Here is a 23,349-nt window from a genome sequence, read left to right as displayed (position 1 = left end):
CTCACTGGATAGATAATATACTCTCTTCTATTCAAACTGGTTTTAAATACAATATTTAAACTGGTTTTGAAAACAGTATGTTGTTAATTTCCTTTCCTTCCCTTTCCTTTATGGAGACTAGAAATGAGGTACAGAGGTGCTTCAGTGAACAGATACCTGTCCAAGTAAACACTAATGCTAAATACATCCAGTAAATTAGCAAGTTGCTTAATTATTGATAAATCTTAATAAAAAACACTTTTCGGCATCTGAGTTTTGTCAGTTTTGACTAGTTCTTACTAAAAGAAATTCTCATTACCTTGGAGTGGAATCTGCTTGAATGAAAACGGGGTAAAATCAGGTGAGAGCTAAGAGTTATTTAAACAACTGTGACACATTGTATCCCGCTGTAAGAAATCATTATCATGCAACAGAAGAGCAGTATTGGTGATTAAGTGTAACCCGAATTCAGTCTATCAAAAAGGATACTGCCTATTCTGAATTTTTAAGTCACGTCATCTTTCAGCTTAATGATCCTTTAATATCAGCCTGCCACTCTGCAGAATATCTCAGAAGTTAAATACTTACATATACATGGGCTGTAACTGTAGATGAGATGTCTTCTGTGGGCCTTGATAGCCGTAAGAGTCAAATCCACCTATGAAATCAACTGAAAAATGGGCAAATTGCTTTCATTAGAAACATCTTTTCAGAAGTGAGTGATAGGCATTATCATTAAAGAGACACCCAGCAAAGATTATTTTTGATAGACCCCCTAATAATCTATTAAAACCAGACCAGCCAATTGTGGAGATACATAAAAAGGGTAAAAAAAACGGAGAAAGGCAAAGTCCCTTTTTTAACTTTTAAATGAAAATAAATTTAAAATCATAGAAAGACTATAAGTGATTTATAAAAGCTATCTGTCTATCAGAAAGAGCCACATATCACTCTTTTTCATGTAGACCTCCTGATGAGTACAAAACAACATGCGGCTAGATATTACAAATGCTGCAAACCATTCATTTATTGGTGTGAATACTGACTGTCATTACTGTATCTGGCTTGCTGACATACTGTGGTCCAGCAATGTAGAGGAGGAAGCACATTGATCTGACTGTTTGGGAGACAGAAGTTTCTCTGATTCCGTGCTTTGACATTTGGGTTGCAATGCACAGAAGGTTGGAACAATTTATCTGAGCTTCAGAGATGAGACTGCAAAGATCTAAGGAAAGCAGCATTTCTCTCAAGGCACTGGAGGTCTGTAGGAAGGTTGCAGGGTGGGTGTTATTTATTAATTCTCAACACTGGCAGTTCCCAATGGTCTTCTCATGTTTATTTTAAACAATTTCCAGGGCAATTCAATCTCATCTGACTCTGAGACCCCTGTTTCTCTGATATAACACTCTCTTTACACAGGTAAAAGCACACCCTTTGCTTCCTTTGCATCAGGAGACCTGACTATTGGCTTTTGGGGGTTATTTATCAGCAACTCTCATCCCTGAAATATTGTCTCTCACATATCAGATGTGAGTCTGACTTTGCTTTGAAAGAAAAGGACCAAAGAGTTCAGATATAGAAGTACACTCTTCACAAGTCTGGGCGCTGGTACTGACAGATTGGCTCTCTGTACATTAAAACAAACAAGCAAAGAAAAAAGAAATCTTTGATAGAAGATAGCTTCCTGTGGACATAAACATAGTAACATTCACATAAAAGTCACAAAAACTAGATTTATAACCCTTGGTTTGAGAACTTTCACAGTGGTTGGTACCCTTAAAATTTGCATTTATGAGATTATTTTGTACTAAGCTACCCCTCAATATCTGCCACATTTAATAATGCCTTCGCATGATGTCCAGATGTTATGAAATCAAGTTCTTGTAGTCCTACCCTTAGCTCACCATTTGCTCACAAGCAAAAAGCCACCAAAATACAAGGCTGGAGCACCACTGTATGCTTCCATTGCAACCATAGGCATGTTTAACCTGTTATCTACTTTCACCCTGGCCAGAATGACCCCTGCAGAAGTCATTCAGCTGATCCTGTGCTCTGTGGCAGGATTACGTATACCCCTGTAGCAGAATGATGTTTTACTAAATTAATCCTTGACATCAGTAATGAAGAAGGTTCTATAGTCTCTTTGTGTTGCCTTTCCATGTGCCTAAATTCCTTATGTCTAATTCAAATGTAATTTCCTGCAAATTAACTCCTTTTCTACTTTTTGACCTTTTCTTCCAATGGATATGATGACAAATGAGCCATTTTTTCTTTTATAACTATTTTTTAATATTTTCAAAAAGTATTTTCACGCCATCCATCTTTTCCAGGTTTAAGCACAACTTTTTTTTTTCCCTTTTCTATTTTTAATTGTGGCCCATGTTTTCCAAGCCTCTAGATTTGCTCTCTTGATCCTTCTTCAGTCTATTTATATTTTTCTTACACCATGGTCCACAAATCAGGACTAACAGGAACAATTGATTTCAGGCCACTTCTTGAGATCATTCTGCGTTCTAATCTTACCTGCACAAGTGCTCAAAGCCCTCCCAGTCTGGTTTCATCTGAATTTTTTTTTATAAATGTTTTCCCCTTGCTGTAACAAAATGTAACACCCTTGCTGTTAACACAAATAATGTAGATAATTTTTCACTAGCCGATGTCCCATTGGGATCCCATCTGAAATGTCATCCGAGCTGGCTGATAACTAAATTTTGAACAGTTTTAAACAATTCTGCACCCAACTTATAATGACTGCATCTGAACAGTGCTTCTCTCGCTTGCTTGCCAGACAGAGTAAACATCTCAAAAGGTTAAAATCTTGCTAAAAATCAAGATAAATACAATTTGTAGTTTCCTATTTATTCACTGCCCATAACAATCAGAAAAAAAAATAAAAAAACCCACCTTTATTACAATTTTATCATATCTTTGGAAGTACACAAAGTCTATAGGCAGAGAATGAAGAATTGATAATATGAATGTTGTTGAGTGAAATGCTAAGCTGGGATGAAGTATAAAAAATCTCAAATACAATGGCTGCAGCAAAAAGAATGGGCATATCATTGCTGTAGCTATTTTTTTCCCCTAGTTTTCCTATTTTTCTCACTCTTGACCTCCGACAAGTCAGAAAATGCGTGTGTTGGAAAGATTATCTCACTGGTGTCAATCCCTGCCACTTTACTGATGTTGCTTATATACATTTGTCCTGCTTTGTATTTCTTGTGTACTTCCCAAGACCCTTCAAGCAACCAGTAAATCAGTAAATCATTATTAGAAGGCTGCAAGCATAGATACTCTGTTTTGCAGTCATAGGGTAAAAGGTCTTAAGTGTTCTGCTACGGTTGTTTTCAGAAAACTAAACCAATATTTTAAGAAAAAATTTCTCTAAGCAAAACAAGTTTCTGTGGGCATGAGAGAAAGATTCACACTGAACACCTTGCATGCATTCGTCTTTGCCCTGTTGTACAAGTAAACACAAAGTGTTAACACACCAGACTGTTGAGTGACAAACAAGACAAGCTTGCAGAGATTTTCCTGTGTTAACCTGACAGTGGAAGTTCCCACTTGTGTAATCAAATGATGGTAGGGCAGAAGATACTATCCAGACCTTGCTAGAAACATGCAATGGCTTCTTACATGCAACAAACTTTGCAAGGTAGGTAAAGGTAAGTAACAGGATGTGAATTCCAATGCAAGATAGTTTTGGCAATTTCTTTATAGCAAGTTTTCTTCATGGTGGCAGTTTCTCAGTTAACACTACAAAGCCTGAGGTGCCCAGACTGTGCTAAAAGCTCCCTGTGGATTCTGAGCTAGTTTCTTAAAACATACAAAATGCTGCCCTTTCTGCAGGCATTTTATCCTAGCTGTGCCTGAAAGGTCACTAGAAGTGTCGTACAACTGATACGTTCCTGGCAGCAGTAACATGAGATGAATAAAGCAAGGCTCATTAGCTGAATCACTACAGAGGCTTCCATCGTTAACCTTATCCATCAAACACATTTTTTGACTATCATATTCTACATTCATCTTACCTGTCACTGTTATCAGAAGTGGCTTTTTTATCGTGTCTTTCTCCAGTAAAATCACATGTACATATACACACAAACACAGAATCCCATTCATTTGAACAACTGGGTGCTGAGATGTTTATTTTCCTAGCTGGACTTAAATAGGATAATAACAGTACTATTTGTTTGTGAAAAATGTTATAAGAAATTCAGTCTGTTTTCTTCCTTTGGTGGTGTTAAGGGGCTTGTAAGGCATATTATGGTGGTTATAACTGTAACACAAACAGTACATATGGTTCAAAATAGGGACATATTTTCTATTACTAAGCACCCTCAGGATTGTGAAGTTTTAGCCTCTGTTCACAGTCCCAGTCTCCACTGTCTTTGGTGCATATCAGAACAAGATGGGAAACATAAATGGTTTTCTCATTTTTGATTTCTGGAAGATTGCGGTGTGTAAAGGGATTGGTAAATTAGGATATATGTGAGCAGAAAAGACCTCTTTAGCATGTGTGTGGATATGGGAAAAGGAACTCTGAAAAGCTATCAGTGAAAAACACTGAAATTGATGAAATCAACAGAGGGATGAAAAGAAAGGAAACTGCGTGAAATAAAAGCATAAGGAAAGAAACAGAAGTAAAAAAAAAAAAAAGAAAAAACAAGACTGGATACTATTCTCCTTTTAGAAAATTTCCTCTATGAGATATAAATACAGAAGCAAAAAGAATCAGGTCTTCAGCTACTATATATTTTCATAGCTTCAGTGGCTTCATTGAAGCAATGATAATTTATATGAGCTCAGGACATATGTGTGTAGAAATGTTACTGGTGTTACAGCTTTCCTTGCATTTTAATAGGAAAGCAAGAATCAGTGCAGGCTAGTTATTAAAGGATATAGGATTTAGAAGAGAGGAAGGGGACAAGTGGCTTTATCTGTGAAGAAAAGGAAAGGGAAAGGTTGGGAAAAAGCCATGTATCTGGCTAACCAATCCCTGGTATGGGTGACTTCTGGCTTGCTTTCTGACCCTCTTCTTTCTTTGTTCCCTTGTTGTCACTGTCTTGCTGATCATCTCTTCCTAGCCTTGGTGCACAAGGCCCTCCCTTGCATGGTGGCAAGGGTTCTGCCAGCACTTGGTCCTGGCTTCCTCATGACATCTGCTCCCTGCCTGCATCTCTCTTTAAATGTGAAGATGTCTTTGGTGGTAATTCTGGAACCAGGATGACTTCTTCTATCACCAATTCCTCCTCTCCTCTTCTGTTTTGTCCACTGACAAAGTCAGTGACTTTATTCAGTCCCTGGCTAAACAGCTTGACTAATAAATCCTCCAGATTTATTAGTCCCATATCAGACACTGTATCTCCTAATCTGCTTCTGACCTCTCATCTCCACTTGTTTCTCTGGACACAGTCTCTCCCATTTCTTGTATGAACAAATTGATAAAGACCTCCTTCTCAGTTTGCATGCCTTTTCCACTCCCCCTATTTAGAGTTCATTTCCTTTCCTTTCCTCTTACTGCAGTCACAGGAATTTTGTCCTGTAAAACTTGAACTTTTTTCAGTGACTCTGTCTTCAGCCTTGGTCTTACATGAATGCAGTCTCTTTCTCTTGATCTCTTTTATTGTGCCCCCTTCCAATAGAAATACATACAAAATTCTTTCACAAAATGCAGCTTCACTGTAGCCCTGCTTGTCCCATTTTCTTTATTTCTTTTGTAATGGTTTCAAACTCTTTCTGTATCTACTTTCCCCCATTTCTATGGAAGGTTTATCCCGTCTTGTATTCAAGCAGCTGAAACCACAGTCAGATTGTCCCTTCCCATCCAAATTTGGATTCTGGTAGCCCAGCGCACACAGTGCTTTCCCATGGTCATCAAGCTGCCTTTCGCACAGCCACTGCTCTCCTCTTGAAACCTTTGTGTCACAGAGTACTGGGCACATGCTCACTTCCCTCCTATTACAAACCAAAATATCATCTTCTCTCTGTGATATTTACCCATGGGTAGTTAAACATCACTTCCAGTTCGGCATGGCTAATACAAAAACTCTTGGTCGTTCCTCCCTAACCTTCTAACCTGCACAGAGAACAATGGCACAGGTCTGACTCTCACTCGGGGTTATAAACTAGATGTCAACTTTGGTTTGGACTATGTATGATTTAATTTCTGAAGATTATTTTCCATATTGAAGAGGAAGACTCTACTATCTGTTGACACAGCTATAACATTTACCCAGGGCTCTCGCTGTCAAACATCACAATTGTTCCTTTTCTGAACTCACCAAATGTGGAATTAAGGAGGCAAAAGCTGCAGGGCTCATTGCTTTGGCTAAATTACTCCTCTCTGCATCCTGCTACTGATTACATCTTCCACACCACATCAAGCAGAAGCTGAATCTTTTTACATTTAAAGCCTTTTGTAGAGACTGCATGTCAGTATATCCTTCTTCCATTTTAGAAAGCTAAATTCTGTCCCTGTGCTGCCAGCTTGACCCACGTACTTGTAAAATTTCCAAATACTTTCTCTCCTTCTGAGAAGTTCTTAACAAGCAGTTCTTTCATTAGTGGCAGTGTACCGATATTCCTGTCTAACAGAGGGATTAATAGTTGCTCATTGTTTCTTTGTGCTCCCTTTCTGCATGTACCCACCAGCTGCCTGTTGTCTGATACGTAGATTGCAAGCCCCAAGAAACAGGGCTGATATTTGTGTTTATACAGTGGTTGGCATCGTGCTAGTCCTTAAATATACTTATGAATCTAAAGCACCAACATAATATTAAAAATTTACAGTTATATGTAATAAAGATGGCACCATTTAAAAAGACTGAGTGACCAGGGAAGCATATGTGCATGTACACATGGGTACTTCTTGCACATGCACATCATGACTGAACACAGTGCAGTCCAGCACAGAGAGAGAACACATGGTGTACACGTGTTACATGTGGTGTATGAGGTGTTAAACTGATGCACACGGGTTCAGGAGGCCAAAGACATGGCCCCCCTGGCCTCAGAGGTGCAGCGATCAAATTCACTGCTACAGCAAAGCACTCCACCATGCTCCTGACTGGGAGTGAATTAAGTCACTGTAGGCACTGTTGGTGTGCAAGTGTCTGATGCAAGAGAGAGAGCTGTGCACAAATGCTGCTAGCTAAAAGCTGGCCAAATTCAGAAAAAAATAGAGGGGAGTAAAATTAAGCTTGTTTTTAATAGCCTTGGAAATGACACATGGAAAAAAAAAATATATAAAAGAACATATGTGTGCACCCTTGCTCCTGCAGCTTTGCCAGTATCCTGCTACCCACCTCACTGGTGAAGATGCTTCCAGACATGTTAGTGCTGTAGTCTTTTTATGCTTTGAGCATGGCCTAGTGCCTGTTACACAATACAGCACACAGGAGGAAATTTGCTTGAATACAGTCTCAATAAAGTTTGTTTACAATGATAATTAAATGTTACTGCTCTTTGTATTGAGTTCACAGCGATTTAGACTCACAAAGCATGGATGAAGCAGGAGGAAGGAGCGCATCTGCCAGCAACTGTGGCTGCAGCCTCCCTCCCAGCACAAGGGTGCTCTGCAATGGCATAAAGACTTGGATACAAAGTCTGGGTCTCTCAGCACAATGAACTGCCTTTCTGCTCAACAGGCAGCAAGTGCTCTTAGCTCACCCATTTGCCAGGTAAAACTGAAACTTCAGGTTTTTAGATTGGAATTTTGTAGCATTTCAGAGCCCAGTGATGTCCAGAGCATTATCAAAGGGAAAGCCCTACACAAATTTCTGCAGAGTTTCTTATCTCCTATTCTACACCACTGTCAGTATTTCCTTTCTATTTCCTACTTTTACAATAGTCAAAATTATTTTCTGATAATTGCCTCAGAGTCTTTTCCTCCAGATTCTTCTCTCCTTACCATATTTCTTGTTGGACAAGTGATCCTTATCATCCATGCCTGCTGGATAATAAAGTCCCTCAGGTTCTTCTTCTTCTGTGTCTATCACTACTGATCCATGGATGATTCTTGATCATCCTTTCTGAGATATAACATAGGACTGGGAAGGTACACTGGGTTGTGAAACCTAATAGGCAACACCTGGTGCCACCACCCTTATAGAGGTAAGGGATTACAGACCATTACTCCCCGTAATTAGGAACAAATGGGGACACAGGTACTGAATTCAAGATGAGCCCAGCTTGTAGTAGCACCCAGAAGAAAACAGCAGCATAAATGATGCTGAGGTCCAGAAATTAGAATAACCAAAATGCATCTCAGATTCCCAGGTGAGGAAGGGGTCTGGTCAATGGCAGAGCCTCAGAGAGGATGTGACAAAAAACAGGCTCCAGAGCAATGCCTTAGCAAGGATTGGCCATTCACAGGTACCATGGCGGGGAAGCGGGTAAACAAGCAGAAAACAAGCAGGACCAAGCAGAAAGGAGCCAGGATGAAAGTAACAAGGAGTAACCAAGCAGGCTGAGGAGGTAGAGGCAGGTGCAAGACTCAGGCAGCTGGAGGCAGAAACAGGGATGGGGACAGAGCAGGCAAGAACAAGAGCCTGGAAGAAGCAACTGGAGTGTAACTGCAGCAAAGAGAAATACTGGACTGAAACTGTCAGAGTTGTCTTTTATACCTGATAAATGTAACAAACCACCTGTCAAGCTTATAGACCTGGAAATAAGGTTACAGTCAGGCAGGTTGCCAAATGACCCCTGCAAGGCTTTGCAAGGCTTGTCCAAGCTTGCAGTGGGGTTTGTCCAAGGCTCAGTAAAGCATCTGTTAAAGACCTCTATTCAGCTGTGAGAACATTAAGTCTGCAGAGTATATTGTTTTTCTAAAGTGGACGGACCTGGACACTGCTGGATAATAGCTATTTGCTTTCAAATGTTTATGCTTGAGTACCGAGCAAAAAAGTCTAGCCCCGAAACAGTTTTTGTCTGACAAATCATTCAAAGAATTAAAGAAAATGCAGACCATGGCTGAATTATTATGGAGCTTATCAAATTAATCATTAGGGAAAAAATGTTCTAATCCAGTTCATTGCTATGGGCAAGTGATAAAGAGAGGAAAAAAAGAAAAAGGAGAGGAAAAAAGAAAACAGGGAGGAAAAAGAAAATACTTGGGGCAGTGGCCTCCAACTGTGACCACCACACTAATAAATTAGAATAAGACTCATCAGTAGGTGCAACAAAGTGGGGAATTAGGGCCCAAATCTATGAAAGTTAACAATCCAGTGCTAATGAAGACCTACCTAGACATTTGAAAGGAAAAGTAATAAGGAAAACTTTAGCAGAAGGCATGTTGACAAGAATAATTTAGCAGTTATGTCCTAGGCAAGTGGGAAACTGTGGGGACCTCTCAGTGGGGACAACACTGACATTTCTGGGGCCACAGGAAATGCTTAGCAAACCTAGTCCACCTGCAGCAACTTGTCACCACCCCTACTTGAGACGTTGCCATCCGTCAGTCAGGACTGAGTCCGGATGGCTATGGCTGGCTGTATTACACCTGCTCATTTTGGCTGACCACACCAAATATCAGCAAATGATTCAAATCAAAATGAAGTCTTTCACCAGCATCAAAACAGAGTGTGACAGTCCATCTGAAACCATTTTCCATGCATTTTCTGTGCAGATCTCAAATTTTGATACTTATGCCTGATTTCAAATATGTTTTATTTTTCAATCACAAAACATTTTTCCTGTTTTTTCCAAGACCAATTCCTATTCAGATGTGACAACAACCTGAGAATCTCTTCAAATGAAGTGTGGCTTTTTTATCAGATCTGTCACTGTCACTAACTCATTTCTGCCACTGGTTTGATGAAACTGCATGGGACAGTGTTACTTGATCTGGACTTCTTTGTCTTTTCCACAGTTCATTCATGGCAAGACAAGTAATATTTACAAAGTGTTTTGGTATAAAATACATCTTTCTTTGTAAAAAAGTTGTTAACTGTTCATTCCTTTTTCATGTGTGCAGATCTTTTCCAATAATTCTGCAACATGCCTTTCTTGGCCAGGACAAAACATGGATGGTGAATAGTTAAAAAAAAATGATGCAAGGTAAGTATCTCCCCTTGGCTGTTACAATGCACTGATTTTATTAAGCAGTATCCCATTGTGATGAGCTGCTGGAAAGGAAATGTTACTTCCTTCAAGCTCCACATTATGTTATTTAGATGTTTTTTAAACTGGAAGTTGACAATCCCCACAGGAGGCGGTGATGGATGCAAGGGGAGTGGCAGGAAAGACAGCAAAGGAGAAGAGAAATTACCATAAAGGGAGCCAGCAGCGGCACCATTTCCCCCCATGTGATTTTATTTATATATTTGTCTCATACCACAGTCCTGTCTCCTAGGGATTCCTTGAACATCAACTTCATTAGTTATGAAGGCAGCAATCCATAACCAATTTTCTTTTCATGTCAAGCTTGTTCATGTATAAACCCAGCCCTTTTGTTGGAAACATTTGCAATTAATCCCACAAACAAAGCAAATGCAAATTGTACAGTCTACCCTTAGCAACCCTTCTGACTCAAGGCCCTGACCACCATCTATTTTACACTAAAATGAATTGAAATTCCCACTTTGAGTCTAACCTAATTTTCTAGTGATAATAGGCATGGATTCCCAGAAGCACTCTATGCATCTTGATAGTAACATCCTAATTTCCTTTCCTGGTAAGTGTTTTAAATAAGATTTTAGCACCAAAGGAAATTAACCTTTAAATTAATTGTAATTATAAAATGCCATCACTGATTTTGTCTTCAGACTAATTACTTGCTATTATTTAAACAAACTGCCCCTCCTCTGAGCTTTAAGTTTGTTTCTCGCTCTGCAGTGCAGTGCCAAATGATCCCAGATCAGGCTGCGTAACGTCTGCCAAGCCCTGTGACACCTGGACTGCTCAGGTCTGTTTGCATCTCAAATGTAGCCAGTTTCAGTTGTCACATCCCACCATAGACTTTTTTCTTGTGCTTCAGCCTTGTACTCTGCAGCTCAGACATCTTCAGCCTGTGCTGTCTAACCAGCAGGCAAGCCTTGTGTGATGTAGAGTGCTTCTGCTCTGCACCGGTGAGAATGAGATGCTCAACACTAGCCTTCTGCTCTTATGAAAAGTCCTCTCCAAGACAGGACATGACTGGAAATAATGATGCAGGAACCAGATATTGATATTTGCAAAAGGTTGATTCTGTGCAGGTATAGAATCATCAAATAGCTTGGGTTGAAAGGGACCTTAAAGACCATCTAGTTCCAACCCCCCTGCCTTGGGCAAGGACACCTCCCACCAGACCAGGTTGCCCAAAGCCCCATCCAGCCTGGCCTTGAGCACCTCCAGGGATGGGGCATCCACAGCTTCTCAGGGCAACCTGTGCTCGTGTCTCACCACACTCATAGTGAAGAATTTCTTCCTTATATCTAATCTAAATCTATCCTTTTTTTTTTTTTTTTTTTTTTTTTAATTTAAAACTGTTCCCCCTTGTCGTATCACTACCTGCCTGCCCATTTTAGGAAATATCCTAGATATTTCTGGTGGCAGTGCAGCTCTCCAAGCCAACTCTCTTCAGGATAACAAGCATGAGGTAGTACCATGGGATTTTAAAGGCTTCCCTCCCTCTGTGCTTCCATCAGCTGAATGCATAAGGATGCCTTCCTGACAGCTGAAGGCATCCCATTTGCCTCCCTTTGTTTCACTTATTTCATGTAGCAGTCACCACACTAAATAAAAGTAAACAAAAAAGCTTCTAATTTAGCTACAGGCTGTGAATTGGAGAGCACAGCTGAGCAAAAACAAGATGTAGCTTCAGCTTTTGTAGCCTGTTCATTAACTTCTCATTCATGAATGACCTGTTCAACAGCTGGAGAACAATTGTTTTAAATATTGGCTTTTATTTGTTGCTACGTTAATTTGTTCCTATGCTCCCTCTTTAGACTGCCTGGGCCCTCCTTAGCGTAAAGCAAACAGATCAGCCCAGTGATGCATCCTGTTGTAAGAAAGGTGTCTAACACAGACAGGACAAGATGCTCTTTGGTGTTACTGACCGTAGTGAAAAACTTGATCATTAAACTGTAGGCCTAGTTACATATGACTGTAAGTACATGAGATGAATACCATCCTTGACATCTGGTGGCATCAGTGAGAGGCCCCAAAGTGTAAATGTATTTCTCCTTGTCATACTGCCATTCCTTCATGACAGATTCTTCTTCCATTATTTTGATGATATAAAGGGTTTGAAGATGCAGAATACCCCTCTCACCTACTAAAAAATGATCGCAAGTTCTGTAATATCCCCACAGAAGCTGAAGGAGGCAGCTGGTGAAGGTCGAGAAAACATGTGGTAGTATGGAAAAACTGAAGGCAGAATGACTGTTCAGTGTTTTCCATTGCAAGACACAGGGTGCATTACACAAAGGGTAAGTGCAAAGCTAACAAAATATAAAACTGACTTGTTGGAACTCCTTCACTCGGGAGGTTGTGCTTGATAAAAATGTTCTTGGTTCAAATGGAGGGGGACGTGTTCAGGAGGAAAAGCAAGTTGTGGGCAATCAAATGCAACAAGACTACTTCTGGCTAAGGAAGTCCCTGAACTGCAAATTACTGCCAGAATTTCCTGGGAACCACAAACCTTCTGTGTTCTTATATGCCTATGCAGCAAATAAAGGTCCAAGCAAGCATCAGGTGTTATTCATTGCTGGATTCTGGATATCAGGCTGGATAGACCTGGTACCTCCCTTCTTATCTCTAGTCTAGCATAACAAATAATGCTGAATTGTACACTCCAGCTATAGTGTCACCAGGAGGGAACAGATCAGAACGGCCACCTGTGACAATAACCTCTGGAGTTGCATTTAATCCCAGCCCTGAATACAGGAAGATGGTTTCAGTCGTCATCTGCGCTCCCCTCAGCATTAGTTTCTGCTCCATCCATGCTTTCTTTCTATGCTTCTCCTATCTTGGCAGTCAGAATTTACAGCCATATTCACCAGAAGACAGGAGAGAAATTTGCTTTTAGTTTCTCTTTGTCTTAGAAATTTTTAAGCATCGATGGAAGCCAAGGAACTAATTCTCTGTAATGTTTCACTAAGCAGGTTGTGAAAAGTGTTTGGCACAGAAGTAAAGTGATATCTGAGCATATTCTGCACTTCAGTAGTGTCTTTCATCCTAGAAGCTCAAAGTTATGAAGCAACACACCTGTGAGTTTATCCCTGTCATTATTTCCCATTCTAAATATGGCAAATAGAAGTATTGCAAGGTTAAATAACCTGCCCATAGGTGGAAAGGAGCCTGTAACAGAGCCAAAAATAAAAGCCTTCTCTCTCTACTCCGTATGTTTGTCCAAATTTCTCATCTCTTACAACTAATAAATTTAATATTGTCTCCCAAAAGAAAATCTTTTCACCACCTTTGTACTTCCCAGGTCAGGCACGAGATCCCAGAATGGGTTATTGTTTGGCAATGAGTTTATTGGCATATAACTGCTATGCTGTATTGCACACCAGTAGATATCCACTATCCAGGGTATTGTACTCTTGAATGTTTCCAGTAATTCAAATAGAATCTTGAATTCAAGCTTTTACAGGGGGAAGTAAAATGATTTTAAAAGGTTATCTAGAGCTTTATTTCTGTGTCAGACATCTCCAAATGCTGGGCTCAAGGGGATATGCAGCAAAAATCTACTTAACCCAGTTGTGATTTCTTTTGCTTTGCAGTTTACCTAGAAACAATGCCAAGAGAAAAGAAGATAATGTACGTGCAAGCTGGATCCCTGCTAGTGTGAGATGCTAGTGCAAAGCTGTACTAGCAGCTAATACGGTACTCTCCATGGTACTCTGGGAGCAGTCTGACGGGTCAGATTTCTTTGTTTGCCTTGGAATTTTGATAGGGTAGATTTACTTTTTTTCCCCCCTCTGTCTGGATCTGCAAAGGAGCCTTGTGGATTAGGATTTCACTGTGAAAAATAGGCTAAATTGTCCATTATCTCATGTCATTTGGGCTGGGGTTCCTTCCCTGCCAGAGCTGTCCCTCTAATAATAAGCCAGTCCCCTTTCCCTCACCAGAATCTGAAAGGAGAGTGCAGAATTGCCACTTCAGTAACCCAGGTTTCTTTTTTTTTAAGTGTTTACAGACAAAAAGCCCCAGAAGAATGCGGCTTCACTGCTTGCATTCCAGAGTTTTCCACTAAAAATCTGTATATATAATAACATTTTCAAAAATACATTGAATTTACTTTACTAAGGCAGTAACATCTTATAGCAGGGAGCCAAATTGCTAGTGAGGAAATACACATTAAACGAACATTTCAATGTTATTAAAAATAATGTGCAGCCTTTGAAAAATGCAGGCCTAATATGATTTTAGAAAACAAATGAGGAGCTCTGAGAAGTTTACAGCCGTTGAATGCCTCCAAGTAATGATTGTTGCTGACATTTCCATGCTTTATTTTTAATTGCTGCAGCTAATTATGCTAATGAAGGAAGAATGACAATGGCTTAGTCATACCAGTGGCAACAGCGAAAAGGAGAGCGCTGAGCTGGCAGCAACCCTACAGGACACCTATCTTCCCTTGTCGTTCCCTGATCAAGACCTGAGGTGCTGCGAGCCTCACAATTCTTCTTCCCTACACAACCACAGGGAACAAGATGCAGAAGAGACCTTTGAGACTGACAAACCAACAAGAGAAGTAGATAGGGAAAAACACCCTTGTCTGATTCTTGGAGATGGGTGCTGCAGTTCGGCTCTGGTGTGCCCAGTGTGAGAGCACTGCATGGGACTGCAACGAGAAGGAGAGCAGCTTCCACTTTAATCCTCAGTGCAGACTTAACCCAAAGCAGATTGTTCTCATGAGAGGTAGTGCAGACTTGTACTTTGATTTAGGGGGTCTGCTGCTGGATTTATTTAGTGTGTGGGTGATTAAAACCCCAAGGCTTGCTGACTCAGTCTTAGTTATGACCCTGATTTGATCATTGCATTGTTCCGTTCTTAATCCTTCAGTGGGGTTAGAGCAGGTTAATCTTAGTGAAATGTTTGCTTAATTCTCCCCTCTCTCATTTGTTCTTTTAATAAAATCTGCATAAAGAACAGAGAAATAGTTATTCTTTCAGCTTGTTCCAATTATTCTGAGAGCAAAGCTAATTCAGCTGAAGTACTTTAAGAGCAACTTGATTGTGTTTCTACAGCTGAGGCTCCATGCCAACAGAAGATTGCAACAGAAGGCACCTTCTCTGCTCCTGAGCAGTGCTGATGCATTCCTCTGGTTAAAATCTGGAATATGCCCCTGTCTGGCTCTTAGAGGTTGCTTGACTTTTTCTCTTTTTCTTTGTCCACTCTTGCAGGCTCAGTGTTCCTGCCTCTTCTGCTTCTCTTCCAGGCAGCTGTTGCTCCTATGACCCATTAGCAAAGTAGAAGAAATGGAGCTGAGCATATTGATATTCAGCATGTCCATCATGAGTACCAAAAAGTTTTTTTCTACTGATTCAGTCTCATTCGACCATTTGACAGGACTTGGTGCCCCTTTGGTGAGGCCTGATAGGTTTGTCCGTATAGTCCTTTGTGCTTGGCAGCAAGGCCAATGTGTATGGGTGGTCCTGAAAACCAGAGATCTAGATTTCTTTCTCCTGTGATGCCTGTGAATATGGAGGTGGCTAAGAAGATGGCAGAGACCCTCTGCTGTTCTTCACAAACCATTTCAGAAGCTGGGGAAGCATGTCAGGGGTGTGGGGGAGTTGCTTTGCGGTGACTGGTCTTAGAGGATCTTTCACAGTTAACACATTTTTAACACACAGAAGGAGCACCAGTTGCCAAACTGCATGCAAGTACAACCCCAACCTCATCCTTTACCAGGTATGGATAAAGAGCAGATGTTGGTGGGCAGCACGGTAAAGATTTTTCTGCTGAGCTAGCAGAAATGTCCAGCAAATCTGGGGGAGGGAGTACACTGTGGACAAGAAGGCTGTCTTCATCCCTCTCTGCTACAGATCCTGCTCCATAGCAGCATGCTAGGGTGAGAATCTGAAAAACTGTAGACTATGGGAGGAGAAACACAGCTAGAGCATATAAAGTGACCTCAGACTAAAGACCTGCATGTGCAGGAAGCTGTAGCAACGGCTCTGGGATATATGTACCTCTTCTTGAAAGTTTTTCTCTTTCACACTTCCTTGGTCTGCATGAGACAACACCATCCATGAAAGTACTGAGGAAGTTATGATTACCCATCTTCCTATGGAATATGCATACTAAATAACATGGCATCCATAAGGGATACATTACATCCCAGAGGAGTGTGACAGAGCAACGTGTTGCCAAAAGGGAGGGAAAAGCAAGAAAACAGATCCAAGTGGAAATAAAACACTCTGAAATCAAACCTGGTCAGGGGGATATCTGTATGGGGTGCTCTCAGTAGAAAGTAAGGCCACTTTAATTTTATGATACCTCAAGGAGCCAAATCTAGTCTGAAAGTTGTTACAGTGTTGGGATGACTCTGCCACTGAGTTCCCTTTAACCTTTTTTTTTTTTTTTTCCCCATCCAGGCTTCCAAAACTCACTGGCAGCAAGACCACATGGGCTGTGCTCATGCGGGCTACGTTGTGCTGAGTGGGGTCTTGTCTCAGCTGCCTGGAAGAGCCTCACTGGAGCAACTCAGCAAGGAGACAGGGCCTGGTGAAGGCATACTAGAAAAGTAATAAAGGCCTCAAAATGGGTAAGATAACCACAAGAAAAGGTTCAAAGAAGCATGCTAATCTGTGGCTTCTGAACACCAGGGAGCTCCCCTGGCAGTGAGCAGAAAACAACTGCATATTGGTCACAGCGCCTTGCTGCCAGGAACGCCGTCTTACAGCCCACAGGAGAGATCTTCCAAACATGCTCTGACTTCTGCGCCTGTTCATTGAGCCAAGTCACCAGTCCCTTCCTCACTTTTTACTTATATTACACCCTAAAGCATTACGGAAGAATGAAAAAGATTTAAGCCCTCGGAAGAGAAGGCAGGATGGTATTAAAAGGGATTTCATTTGAGGGGCGAGGAATCAACATCCTTTAGCTCTGTAAATAGAGAACACAATAAGCTGGAGAATAAGAGGAAGCATACATGACTTGGGTCCATCACTAAGAAGACAAGACATATTTATGGCATATCCCTGCTCCACACACTTGTCCCAAACTCTTTTTACTCTTATGCCTTCCTCACCTCCACAGAAACACACACGACTCAGAAAAGCATCATCTGAGAGACCTCCAAAGTGTAGTTTGATTTCAGCACTAAATCTTCCCTTGATGGTTCACAGTGGCGCTGCATTACCTGTAGATTACAGGGTTTCAGCTGTTTTCTATATGCAGCAGAGTACACAAAAGAACCCCCACCAGCCCTAGCAGTGCTCTCAGTCAAATAAAAGCTCTTTAGCTTCCTGTTGCAAAACTCTCTCTAGGTTTCATGTATATTTTATCAAAGTTACATGCAGTTCTGATACTTGCTTCTGAAGTGCTTTGGTATGAATCCCAACGTGTACAGAAATGCTGCAGTGGCCCTTTTTAAAAAATCAAGGTTAGAGTAGAGAAAAAATGAAATGGCTTGGCTCCATAACATGTATTAAGAACAAATTCTGCTCAACAGGCTTCTATTGACATAAATAAGCAGAAGAAACACAAACATACATCTTTATGAACTCATTTTGTTCCTTGTAATTGTACCCTGGGAACAGCGTGAACAAAGAGGAACTCCATGGTTTCACCTCTCATAAATGAAGGTCCTGCAACGATCTAAAGCTATTTCTTGCCAGAAGTGCTTTTACAAGCCAACACAGAGGTCAACATAGAAGAGCTATACCCTCAGTGGTAGCCTATTACTGTGAAGATAGTTAACAGTCTGGAATAAGAAAAATAGAAAAAAAAAGAAAAGAAAAAAGAGGTTGGGTTTGCCAATTGGGATTTTTTTTTTTTTTTTTGGTGTGTGTGTCTTAAGCTAAACTGTGAGGTAAAAACAATTACAATGATCTATTCAGAAGAAAGGAGTGTGTATTTTTTTAAGCTACATTTCATGATTCCTTTGTCTTCTGGGCATTTGGAAATTATAGATCAAGATGGATGGACAGAAAACGTGTTCTGGCTACAGTATAATAAGACATTTAGGTTCAAGTCAGCAAGAGCCAGCATAGTGGAAGGGTGATTTAAAAAACAGAATTCATTTTGTATGTAATAAAGCTTTAGTACTTACAGCTGTCCTCTTCTTCAGTAATACATTTCACAACATAACAGGCATAGATGAAGCCCGCCAGCTGAAACAAAATGTAATAGCGTTAGATTTAAAACAAATACAATAGAAAAACATGAGTTGGTTTTAGAAAAACAACAACAGAAACTACAGAAATAACAAACTTCACCAGATTATATTTGATGAGGTAATTATCTTTTTTTTTTTTTTTTTTTTTTTTTTTTTTTTTAGCAACAGTTAGTTAATTCTAATAATGAGTGAATTTCCTTATTTTATGTGATTCTTTTGGAAATAGTCAGGAGTTGGCATTTTTCTTGAAAAACAAACCCTTCAATAAAAATTCCGGGAAACTGATAGAAGATTTTCCATTACAGCAATAGCTTCTTTTTAATTATTGAAAAATAGGAAACTAGATAGATGGTTAGGTGGATGGCAGTTTAACAACTCCAAATGTGAATGTTTATGTCAAAGTCAGATTTGTTTGCCAACAAAACTTAATCCTCTAGCAGAACTCTGCTTTTTTAGCAGAATCTTGTCAACAAAACCTAAGACAAAGTCATTTCACTTGTAAACCATCTTTATAATGATATTTTATCACTTGAAATTAGGGCTGTGGATCTGATGTAGAGATACTTGCCTGTCTCTCCAATAGCCCTCAAGCCTCAAGACATATCTGTCAATTTGGATAGGTCTGGATGTGTTTGCATCAGTATCTCATGCTGTAGGTGACAAATTCAAATCTTGTTACCTCCATTCCTCCCCCAGAACACGCCCAGAAGTGAATTATAAACAGAAATAACACAATTTAAAGAAATTGAAAACTGGAGTGCTGCTTGAGTACCATGGCAGACTGCTTATTTTACACCATCACTTGAAAAAAAAAAATTAAAAGGGAAAAAAATGGCCAGTATCACACATGTCATGAGCTAAGTATCACATGAGACCTCTGTTAGTCTTTCCACCAAGCTCTGTTGGCCGAGAGGTAACAACCACACCAGAAGCAACAGAACAGCATCATGTGCCGTGTGTTGCACTCTTTACATGGCTTCCCGTACATACAGGTTTGGAAAGTTTTCTCTAATGATTGTCAACTAACTGTTTTCCATCCTTTAGCTTTTTGCTGAAGTTTGCATGGTAGGTAGTCAAAGGAATTCAAGTTTCGTCCCCTTGTAGTGAAAAGTGAGCCATAATGTTCAAATGTTTTATTCCTGTACAGATCACCTCACAGACATTATTCATGAGCTCCGAATCCAACTGTAGAGTTTTGGAATTCATTCTTTATTTGGATAATAAAAAGTATCTCATGGCTCCAGCTAGGACTGAATTCTCCGTGTGCGTGATGCAAAAAAAAACAACACATAATCTGTGGTTGAGGGAGATTATGATCTTAATTTCAGACAAACTAATGAGTGGGTCATGCAGTGACATGTGGGAACTAGGTATTATTATGGAGAGTGGTTAGTGCAAATGCATTTGTTTATTTATTTATTTAACAAATCCAAGGCACTTCTACAATCACTGCAGGGTTCTGTGTTCCTATCACCATTAATTTTAGCTGTACACATGAAATTCAAACAAATTTCCTCCGTCTCTTAGTGGCTTCATATTGCAGGCAGTGACTGTGCTCAATTTACTCCAGCTTTTACACAGGTGTTTCTGGTATTTCTGTCAATTTTCTCTATAGAAATCTCTCTACCTACATCTGTATATGTGAGATACAACTAAAGAAAAAAAATAGAAAAAAAAAAAGAAGAAAAAAAAAAAAAAGGCCCAAGATTTTTGTGAAGAGATTGAGGCTTGATTTGGAGACCACACTGCAGCCAGTACAGATGTTGTCTACTAACTGCTTAAGCTCCTATTGGGAGCCCAGAAGTGGCATTACAACAGAACTAAATCATTAATTTTGTCATTTATTATAAATCTGCCTTATAGTGCTGCTGCGAAGATTTTACACCTGGGAGAGATGACATATTCACTGCTGGACACAAAGAACACAGTGTACCAAGAACGGTGGTGTTCAGCTAATATCAGCATTTCATCCTGCTTTATTGGGCTGCTCTTTCCTTTGGTTTCTTGGCTTCAAGACAGAGGGCTAATTTACTCCACTGACTTATGCCCTACATAACCCACCAACTTCAATGACATTACATGAGGTTTAATCCAGCAAAGAATTAGGCACAGCAAGATTATTCATTAATGATTCCATTCTTGGATGTGAACCTCGGCTTAATATTTTCTCTGTTCTCTTTTTACAGACCATCACATCCAGGAGAGCTGAGCAGTTGCATCTCTAGTAGGCAACTGCAGTGGTAAAGCTTTTCTTGTAACACGGTTCAATACTTTACTATCTGTGAAAACACCACAAGTTTACATGTTATTAACTAAACTTTTCTCACAAAGCACAGCAAACAAACTGTATCACAATCTGTTCTTACAACTAATCTTTTAATTGTATTCAGTTGCATCCCTTAAATGTCTGGGGAACTCTTGATATGTAAGTAAATCCTACAGCATTTCATCACATGAGTTTGCTGATTAAAACAGTGCTTTATAGCTAGAAGTTGTTCTGTTTTAAATACAAATGGTAGTTTGTTTCCCTTGAAATAGTAAAAGTTTTAAAATAAACCTCATCTTCTCCCACATCTATCCAATCCTCTGCTTGGTACACAATTTTGTTTTAATTTGAACATCACATTATTTCCTTCCTTCCTCCCTCCCTCCCTCCCTCCCTTCTTTCTTTCTTTCTTTCTTTCTTTCTTTCTTTCTTTCTTTCTTTCTTTCTTTCTTTCTTTCTCTTTCTTTCTTTCTTTTTCTTTTCTCTTTTCTCTTTTCTTTTCTTTTCTTTTCTTTTCTTTTCTTTTCTTTTCTTTTCTTTTCTTTTCTTTTCTTTTCTTTTCTTTTCTTTTCTTTTCTTTTCTTTTCTTTTCTTTTCTTTTCTTTTCTTTTCTTTTCTTTTCTTTTCTTTTCTTTTCTTTCCCCTATACCAAGCCATATCCTTTATCAGTTCTGATCCTGTGCTAGTCATTCAAGATTTATCATCTAATTGCATCAACAACAGAGGGCACTCACTGGAAGCTGGGGTTCAGAACTGAAAGTGGTGATTTTTACTTTTAGCATGCTCAATGGCCTGAGCCTGTGGTGACTACAGAGATCTCTGGGATAGGGATATTCTTCCTGCCCAGTGGACTCAGGCTTCATGTGAGAAGGGTAAAGCTTACCTGTGCACATGGCAGAGCTTTCCTGGGGACCTGTCAGCTAAAGTTGTTAAAGAATTCTCACAGCAAAGAAGGGCTCGCATGAAATTTTCCACCATTGTTATAGTACAAGGTGCATTTCTTTGACCTTGTTTCTCTACTAATAACACACCACAACCCATCTATATATAGCACAATATATGTCAAGCAAATTTCAAACGGAACACTCACTGAACATACTCCCTGGAGAAGATGAGGAAAGGGAAAACAAACAAACAAACAAACAAAAAACAAATGATAGAGGTTAGTCACATTAATTAATATATTCCTGGAAGGCCCTCAAACAGAGCAAAGCTGACTGTAGTATAAGAATTACACAAAACAAAATCTTCCTCATTCAGTATCTTAGGAGGATTTTTGCTTTATGTGAGAAGGATGGGGATGAGTCCTTAGAAATAAAGAAGAGAAGGAGCCTGTTTGTCTGAGAAAATCAGTTTAAAAGTAGTAAGGTTATCTTGGAAACTCTTGTTTGTTTGTTTGTTTGTTTTTTTCTATGCTCTCTCTTATTTTTTTTTATTTTTATTTTTTAATAAATACTTTATTAACCAGACTTTCTTTTATAAACCATGTAACGATAAAAATAAATAGATGCAATGAATAGAATATCAGATCTACATCCCTGACCCTCCCAGATTAGGTGTCTACATCTGTCTCATTCACATTTTAACACTGTAGTATGGGCCTTCAGAGGAGAAGGAGTTGTTAGCATTTCTGCTCATTTATACCTGTAATGATTTGTGAATGCATGTTTTTATGAATCTTATTTCCTGCAACTTGAAAATAGTTTGCTCTTTACTACTGTCCCCAATATATTCATATGAGAGTATAATTAAACACTGCTCTTTCTGAAAGTTACACACTGCCCATCCCAGCATCGTCTCCCTGGGTGTTACTTTGATGGGACTTAATGACTGTCTTTACTTAAATACAGGGGCGGTTGCACAATGGACTCAAACAATTTTTTATTTTTTTTAAATCTTGTTTTTTTTTTTTTCTTTTATAAACACCTTTATAAAACCAACGTTCCTTCTGCCAAGGAAAAATCAAGACAAGCAACAGCCTAAAAAATGTCAGCAATGTAATAACACTACTAAAGAGATGGCAATTAGATTAATTATGGAATTGAGATAATACATCTTATTCCCTTATTATGGTCAGATAAGGCAAAGAAAAAACCTGACTGAATATTCCCTATTTAAGTCAGCAGTGTCCTGTTACACTGCTCGACTCTTATCAGATCCTGAAATTTTTGTAAGTATAATTCCAGACTTGCCACAAATGTAAAGTACTGTGATCAAACTTAATCAGAATCAGTACTGATCAAAATCCTGTCTTGCTATTTTTTTCTCAGTTCTGTTACGGAGATTAATGTTTTCATACACTGTAAATAACACCAGATTTGGGAAAATCTGAGAACCCATCATTCCTGGTCAAGGCCCCCACCTTTCCCTCTTTTATAGCAATAGCTAGGTAGATACTTATCAGGAATTATCTTTATTAAACTGGACATCTGAAAAAAAAGTGACAGGAAGGAAGAAACAAAAATTAAAAGTGGGTAAGATCTGAGTGAGATAAGGTCATAAGGAGAAAGCTCAAGATGAAGACAAACAACTTAAGGGTTATGGAAATAGCCCATTGACTTAGCTTCACTGTATGTTAGTGTTTTATTCTATAAAAAAGGCCATAAAGATCTTGTTTTCTAAAGCAAAGATGTTACAGTATCTGCTGAAACAGCTTATGCCAAGGTGTGTATTTTTCCTGGTTTTACGACCTTGGCAAGAAAAAAAAACAAAAACAAACAAACAAAAAAACACAATACAAACAAACAAAAAATCTGCAACCAAACCAAACCAAAACAAAAAAGCTTGTTCAAGCAATAATAATGCAGAATTAACTGGAGGTTAATTCTGGCCCTGG

The 23,349-nt window shown here is 39.4% G+C and overlaps 1 protein-coding gene across 1 annotated transcript in view; it reads right to left on the bottom strand.

The window, feature by feature from the left end:
* Positions 1-563: 563 nt before the first annotated feature.
* Positions 564-23,349, bottom strand: part of NKAIN2 (sodium/potassium transporting ATPase interacting 2) — a 505,527-nt gene continuing 482,741 nt past the window's right edge. Inside the window, 2 exon segments of the mRNA XM_040551252.1 lie at positions 564-649; positions 18,182-18,243. Coding sequence (XP_040407186.1) covers positions 564-649; positions 18,182-18,243 — 148 coding nt within the window.

This window comes from Cygnus olor, chromosome 3 (genome assembly GCF_009769625.2).
Source record: "Cygnus olor isolate bCygOlo1 chromosome 3, bCygOlo1.pri.v2, whole genome shotgun sequence".
Lineage (NCBI taxonomy): Eukaryota > Metazoa > Chordata > Aves > Anseriformes > Anatidae > Cygnus > Cygnus olor.
This window is presented reverse-complemented; position numbering and strand designations above follow the sequence as displayed.